Source organism: Mesoplodon mirus (assembly GCF_964341445.2).
Source record: "Mesoplodon mirus genome assembly, chromosome: 5".
NCBI lineage: Eukaryota > Metazoa > Chordata > Mammalia > Artiodactyla > Ziphiidae > Mesoplodon > Mesoplodon mirus.
In genome coordinates this window covers 51,401,220-51,409,233 of record NC_138980.1, presented here as the reverse complement: position 1 = coordinate 51,409,233, position 8,014 = coordinate 51,401,220, and the positions used below count along the sequence as shown (strand labels likewise).

The 8,014-nt window shown below is 52.2% G+C and overlaps 1 protein-coding gene across 1 annotated transcript in view; it reads left to right on the top strand.

Annotated features, from left to right (window-relative positions):
• Window positions 1-516: 516 nt before the first annotated feature.
• LARP1 (La ribonucleoprotein 1, translational regulator) overlaps window positions 517-8,014 on the top strand; it is a 53,632-nt gene continuing 46,134 nt past the window's right edge. The window contains exon 1 of the mRNA XM_082621155.1: window positions 517-1,409. Coding sequence (XP_082477281.1) covers window positions 971-1,409 — 439 coding nt within the window. The 5' untranslated portion in view covers window positions 517-970. The remainder of the gene's footprint in view (window positions 1,410-8,014) is intronic.

The following is an 8,014-nucleotide window of genomic DNA, read 5'->3' as shown; positions in this document are numbered from 1 at the left end:
GAGGCCGGCTGGCCCAAGGTCACCCAGGCGGGCCCTGCAAGGGGCAGGCCCACGGGACGCCAGGGAGTCGTTAGCACCCACCTCCATCATCCTGTAAGTGGAGGGTGACATTAATGGCTCCTTTCTCGGAATCTGGAGCACCCAACCTAAAGAGCGCGAGCAGGCCTGGCCGGCCGCGTGGCCCACTCCCATGTGCTCCACCTGCGGCCGTTCTCACGCGCTGGCTCTTTAAGACACTTCCCCCTCTTTACCGTCCCTTCTCTCCTGCCCGGCTCGCTGCCCCCGCCCGCTCCCGAATTGCATCAGGCACGTGCTCGCCCCCGTCAGGTCTGAGTACCCCTCACCCACCAGCCCCGAGGTGCGCCGAGGAATCGGAGGCGAGGGGCGGGGCAAGGGGCGGGGCTGCGAGGCCCTGCGCGCGCGCTCCCGCCGCCTTCGCCCTCCCGTCGCCAGCTGCCGGCCCCGGCGGGCGCGGCACCGTTGCGCCTTCCCCTCCCCTTGCCCGCTGCGTCGCGAGGCGCGCGCCCGCCCGCCGCCTGCCGCGGATCGCGTGGTCAGCTCGGCTCGCCGCGCCTCTCCCCCGTCCGTCCATATTGCTGCAGCCCCCGAGCCGGGAAGCCCGGGCCGCCCCGGCGGCGGGGGGGAGGGAGGGACGGGACGTGAAGCCTGCCAGGCTCGGGGTGGGGACGCCTTGCGAGGAACGGGCGGGGGGGGACGCGCGCCGAGGAGGCCTGGACCGCATAGTGGGGGGCCTTCGTCCCCCCCCCCGCCCGGCCAGCGGGCCTTGGATCTACGGCGGCTGCATCCGACCCAGAGGGGGGCCGCGCCTAGCGTGAACCCCGACCCTTCTTCGCCGGGACTGGGGCCCAGCGCCCCGGAGGAAGGCGTCGCGGGCGCTCGGAGAGCCAAGTTCGAGGCGGGGGAGGCAGCCTCGGGCGCGCCCGGCTTCTCCGGGGGGGCGGGCGCGCAGATGGCCACTCAGGTGGAGCCGCTGCTGCCGGGGGGCGCCCCACTCTTGCAGGCCGAAGAGCACGGGGGGTTGGTGAGGAAGAAGCCGCCGCCGTCGTCCGAGGGCAAGGGCGAGCCCGGGGCGAACGACGTCGGAGGGGGGGAGCCGGACGGCGGCGCCCGGAGACCTCGGCCGCCCTGCGCCAAGCCACACAAGGAGGGCACAGGGCAGCTGGAGCGCGAGAGCCCGTGGCCGCCGCAGCCGCCTGGCGCCGAGGGCCCGGCCGTCAGCGACGGGGAGGAGGGCGGCGGCGGCGAGCCGGCCGCTGGCGGAGGAGCTGCCGGAGCCGCGGGCGCCGGGCGCCGAGACTTCGTGGAGGCCCCTCCGCCCAAGGTGAACCCGTGGACTAAGAACGCGTTGCCGCCGGTCCTGGCCACCGTGAACGGACAGTCTCCTCCAGGTGGGTCTTTCTGCTTGGTATCCTGGGTCCGGGGCCTCTTCCGGGGACATAGGCGTCCCCTCCCCCAGCGGCTCCAGGGCCCGGGGGTCCGCCACTGGTCGTGGTGACTCGGGATTTTTGTTTTTTATTATCTCCTGGCTCATTCGGGTCGCCGTGCCCTGTCCCCCAGCACATTCAGGAACCTGCCCGTGCCAGAGGGCCCGGCCTCCGGGAGGCTACGGCCACCGCCTGGGCCGCAGCGGTTAGTGGGCAACGGCGTGGTCCGGGCCTACCTCGCGGGGAGAGGGTGGGCGCTGGTTACGGTGAAAAGGGCCCTCTCCCCCTACCACATGTTAGTGTAAGAGACGGTTTGCAGCCTGAACCTTCCTGGGGAAGCCCCCTCTTACCACCTCGCCTCATGCTTCTCGTTTTGGTAGCGTTGCGATCGTCCCCATGTTGTAAATGTTTAATAAGTATATGTCATAGGCAGCAAAACGCCCGGCGATGAGTTCATACCGACCACACGGATTCGGGATTTAAAAGTTAACAAGTTTTCTTCTCGAGTAGATAGTTTAGGCGGTAGAATGGCCGTTGGCGATGGGTTCAGGGGTCGGTTACGGGCAGAATGGGGAGAAGAGGAAACCCAACGTGTCATTGAATTCGGTGCTTTCCCTCTCTGATCCCGGGGACCTTCCGTCTTGAGAGGGAGCCGAGTGGAGAGCGTGCGGGGCATCCAGTGAGGGGGAAGCGTGAGGCGAGTAAGGGGGCATGCGGCGACGCGAGGGGCGTGTGGCGGCGGGGGAGGGAGTGGCAGGGCCGGGAGGGCGGGCGGGTGACAGTAGGGCGCCTTGCGCCGCGCCGCGGACCCGCGGGCTGCTCGCGACCGCTCAGCCTGGGCGTTCGGGGCCCGCCTCGGCGCTCGGGGTGGAAGGCGGGTGCGGGCGGGCGGCGCGGCCGGGAGTGTGCGTGTGCGCGGGTGTGAGTGCGCGTTCCTCCTTCCCGGCATTCCTCCGCAGCCGGGACAACGTGGTGCCACCCCGCGCGGCGAGTGGCATGTGACCGCCGACCGGCGCTCCCCGCGCCCTCCCTCTCCCTCTTCGGCTTTGGGTCCTTTTGGACCCGGCCTCTTGGGAAAGGTGGGAAGTCCCCGCAGAGCGTTGTCAGTGGCGCTGTGGGGAGAGAGGCGGTGCAGAATATGGAGGTTCGGCTCGGCCTTCCTTTGCCAAAAATAGATCGTCGGCTTTGGTAGGGGGCGCGCCCGCCCTGCTCCCTTTGCCGGCGCGTAGAGGCACAGTGGGGCTGGATTCTTCGGTTCAGGGTCTTTTTGTAGTGATTCGGTGTTAAAGCACGCTTGGAGCTAGAATGATGGCCTGTGGCCATAGCCGTATTGCTTTTTCAAAACTCCTCCCCTTCTGTAGCGCTGGTTGAGGCTGACTGGTTTAGACCATCAAAATGGGGAAAGGGAAGCTTAATGCCTTCACATTCAAGGGAATAGAATCCCTTGTAGTCCTAGGGGAACCAGAACAGCGAATTCTGAAAATGGCATGTTGTAATTTTTATTTCTTTTAAGGTTGCTTCATTTGGAGGAGGGGACATTGGGCGTTTACTAATAATACCTCAAACCGTGTTCTCTTCCTTTTGCCCTCTTCCCCTTCCCCCCGTTCCTTCCAGAACCCTCTTATGCAAAGGGCAGTGCTGAAACCTCCATTTTCTTGCAAATCCCTCCTGATCCACCCACAGAGGGAGGAATAGCAACTTTAAGACAGTCTTTGGCCCTTCCCCCCTCTTTAAACTCAAGGGGGTATAATCATGCCCAGGAAAGAGCACTCCTCAGAAGTTTAAATGGGGTTACTCACTCTGGCTGCTGCTGCTTAGCTAATGGTGAACCTACCTTGTGGGTTTTAAATCAGCCATGACATCAGGTGGTATTGGGTGCTTGAGCTGGCATTTTGTGCAAGTCCAGGGGCCCTTGATAGGGTGCATCACCGGGGTTATTGATCGATGGAAGAGGACAGCTTGGCTGGCATCTCGCCTTTACCTCTGAGTTCTTAGAAAAGCCAACTTGCTTTAAGTGCCCACAGCAAAATTCTGAGTCCGGTAGATTTACTCTGTTCTTGTTAGGTAAGAAAGTGTCTTGTCTACTCATTGGTTTTGAACTTGCAGAATAGTCTTTGACAGACAAACTCTGAATTCAGTAGCTTTTCTGTTTAAGCCAATTGTTAGGGCTTGGATGCTTTTTGAGGGAGAATTTTGTGGTCAGGATAGCTGGTGGCACTTTCTTTGAAGTTTACGTGGATCACTAAGGCCCTTTTCCAGCCCTGATTTTATTTACAGGTTGGACAAGTTTAAATGAGACACCAATGGAATGACAGTGTGGTCTTGGGAAATTTTGTGTTCTGTGATGCATATGTTTTGGGTGCCTCATAAGCAAGCCAAAAGCTTTCCAGAGCTTGCTGCAAATGCCTATTTTTAGCTCTCCTTTTGGCTCAGATGCTAGTATTTTAGTTCTTTAAGGGACACATGCAGTAACTAGTAATAAAAGATGTTTTGCTGTATTCCCCCTTTCTTGCGGGGTTCTCTGGTCTGGTTTAAAATTCTGTGTCTTAGTAGTTTTAAATCTTGGGATTTGCATTTTGGTTTTTTATATTTTCTTCCCCTAGAATATTTTGAAAACATTAAATATGTTTTCCTTATCTTAGCCACAACTCTTTAAGTATGAGAGAGGCAAGATGCCTTAGTTAAAGAAGTGATACGTAGCAAAGGTTCTGGGGTCAAAACTGCATGGGTTCGAATGCCAGCTCAACCACTTGCTTAGCTGTGCCTCCTGCAGGATACTTAACCATTCTGTGCCTCAGCCTCTCCATTTGTATTCTAGAAATTAAATTATTTTTCTGCCTCATGGGGCCATTGTGAGCATTCACTGTGATGATATGTGTGAAGTATCTAGCTTGGTGCCTGGCATGTGTTTTCTGTTGTACCATGTCTGGGAGACTGAAACTGTGGGATTTTCTGGGACTTTTTCTGGGTCTCCGTTTTCTCCACCTGTAAAATGAGGGGGTTGGAGAGTGTTGTACTTTCCTTTTCTGGTATTGTATTTGTACTCCCTGAAACATATGGGATCTGTCTCCTTAAAAGTGGGCTTTTGCTTATCCACAGACATGAAGGGCCTAGTATGGATAATCTTAAAGGTTGATGACCCAAGTAATTGGCTGTTTTTTCTTCGGAATGTGTTATGATGAATGTCTTAAAAATAAGTTTTAATTTATTTGCCTTTCGTAAAGATTACTATTTGGCGGAGTGTTCATGTGCTCTCAGGGCTGTGGGGAAAGGCGAGCCTAACTGAACTAAAAATTTGCTGTGGCTGGTGTACATGTAGTAGGTAGAGACTTGAGAGCATATCATCCCCACAAGCTTCCAGCAACCCTAGCAGGGAACCAGTGGGTTGATTGTCTGACACTTCTAACTTTGTATAGTAAGAAAACAGCAGTACTGTGATCTTTTTCTTCATTTCTCTTTAGAGGAAAGTCGGGGGCAGGGCCTGAGACTTGAATATTTATATTCTGGGCATCATTTTTTTCTGTGTCTCTTTGAAGTGCAGCTAACTGGTGACACAAAATAAAAAAGGGTTATAATCCCAGCTAACCCATGGCAACCCCAGGAATCTGCCACCACACTGAACTGGCCCCAAATAAACCTCCACTCCCAGTCTCAGTTTCCTTCCTGGGTTTGGGCCCTTTCCCATCTTCCCTCCCCCACCAACCCCACAACTGGTTGTACTCTGTGGGGCATCCATGTGGATCAGTCAGTCCTCATTGCATGAAGACCTCACGGTGTCAGAGCTACTTCAGACCCTGGCTCCTTCCTTCCTCACCACTAGAAGTGGACTGGGTGGAATTACACAGTCTGTAATTTTGAGTCCCAGCTTTGCTTCTAACTTGGTGTGCAATCTTGGGCAAATTACTCAGCCTCTCTAAACCATTGTTCCTTCATCCTCAAAATGGGAGTAACGGTAGTAACTATTTCATAGGGTCGTGAAAATCAAGATGTTTAGCATAACCTTTAGCTTAATGCCAGGTACAGAGCGTCTAATAAGTGCTAGCTATAATAAATGATCACCATTGTTAGGAGTGTTCATTTCACTTGTAATTCTGCTTGTGTCCAGCATTGTGGACACTAGCAACCCCCATACTTTCTCTGTACTTGTGTTTCTTCATCTGTAAAATGAGGGAATTGGAATATGTCTTCAAAGTTTTTTTAGTATCAAAAACACTTTTTCTCCGATAAACCCCTTCCCCACAAAAGAAACCAAAGCAGAGCCTTTTTTAAAATTATTATTATGTAAGTTTCAGGTGTACAACAGTAATTCACAATTTTTACAAAGCAAAGCTTTTTAAATGTGTATATTCGTATCTGCCATAGTGGTTAAGAACCCCAGTTTTGAATCCAGGTTCTGTGAGTGCTAGAGACACACTTCTGGCTTCAGGAACCTAAGCCAATTGCTTGGGGGTTCATATCAGAGCAACCTGTGTAACAACCAGGCATTAAGTGCCTTACAATGAATGTGGTAATAGAAAGTACACAGTGCTGTCTATAAAAATTGCCTCCACCAAATAAAAATTGAACCCACACCTAATAGAACCATAGATCTGTGAGGTTAGAGGAATGCATTGATTGACCATGAGGTAGCAGTTATCCAATTTCTGAATGTGAGAAATTCTACAAGACAGATTATCTTGTCAATAAATAAGTGGCGTTCAAAAAAAATACAACAAACTAGTGAACATAACAAAAAGAAACAGATTCACAGATAGAACAAACTAGTGGTTACCAGTGGGGAGAGAGGGAGGGAGGGAGGGGCAATATAGGGATAGGGGGTTAAGAGGTACAAACTACTATGTATAAAATAAGCTACAAGGATATATTGTACAACACAGGGAATATAGCCAATATTTTATAATAACTATAAATGGAGTATAACCTTTAAAAATCATGACTCACTGTAACTTATCCACCTGTAACTTATATAATATTGTACATCACGTTCAATTAAAAAGTAAACATTTTTAAAAGAGGGAACTGTTATGGATGAAAAGAGTTGAGACGTCAGTCAGATGCATTGTGTGGATCTTGTTTGAATCCTGATTCGAACAAACAGGCTATAAGAAGAAATTTTGGTGACAATTGAGGATAACTGATCAGTTTAGATTATATTAAGGAATTATTTGTCAAGGGTGATAATGGCATTATGGTTGTTTTTTGTTTGTTTTAAACTCCATAGCTGGTTATATTGTGCACCTCTGGCGAAGAACTGTTAGGTTAGCCTTGATAAACGAGGGCTTGAAGCTCTTTTCCTGTAGTTCAAATCACTTTCTTCTCTTGTGAAGAAAGCACACAATTAGGACACCCTCTGAAGGGGAGAAGGGAAGGTGGCCTTCCCCAGGAACTTCAGCTGCCTGCCCCCTGTTCTGGGCAGGGAGTTTGAGTTTTACGCTAACAGGGAAATGAGTGCCTGTTAGGGAGGGAGAGGTGCTTTGGAGGTGGTTCTAGGCCCTTGGCAGGTAGGGGGCAGTCTCAGCAGTCCTGAACTCTGAATGAACCTCCCAGGGTTGGGGGGCGGAGTGGAGGGGGGGATTCTCTTGGCTGACCCAGCCCCTGTCTGCAGTGGGACCTAGGCTAGAGTAAGTATTTTAGAGCTGTTACTCAGCACTCTTTCCCTCTCTTCGGGAGTCGGGCAGGGAGAGGGGGCAGGGAGAGGAGGCGGAGCAGTGGACCTGAAACCACAAAAACCTCTTCAACATGTAGAGCTTGGCAGATGGGAGTGCCCCTGTTTGCAAAATCCCAGACAACCTAAAAGGGGGGTAATTAGGGTGTTGGGGCCTCCAGAGGGCTCACAAACCTCCCTGGCTGGTCCAGAGTGATCTAAGGGAGTGGCCAGGAGAGAGGACAGTTTTCCTGCTGGGGGTTTGTGAAAGAAAATAAGTTTTGATAACTGGCTAATGAAAGCACAGGAAACAGCGAGGTGAAGGAGCAAAGGGGTAGGTGATGGGATTTAAATCAGAACATGCTGGTTTTCTTGTTCCCAGAATGGGACTAACCCTTATGCTGAGGTTGTTTTGAGGATCAAATTGATACCTCATTATGGGATAGCCCAGTTCATGACTTAAAATGTTCCACACAGATAGATGTAAGTGGTTTAGATTCCAGAAGATGCATTCCAAAGCCAGGTTCAGTTGACCCTTGAATGACACGAGTGCATGGGTCCACTCGTGTGGATTGTTTTCCATAAATACTTCAGTCCTACACTCTCCACTGTTGGTTGAGTCCACGCTCATGCAGAAGCTCAGATAGGGAGGAACAGCAGATAGCCCGCACAACCTATAAAGTTACACATGGATTTTCCACTGAGCTGGGGGTTGGCGCCCTAACCCCACGTTATTGAGGGTCAACTGTATATGTAGTTTGAGGTAATTACCCATTCTGAGAGGTTATCTATGCCTTTCCTAAGTGAGGATGGATAATCTGGAGTTAACTTCATTGTCAAGCAGTGCTATGTAATAGTTACCAGGGCCAACTGGCCAGTTTTTCGTGGCAGATAGCTTACTGTATCTCCATGAGGGACTTTCCCA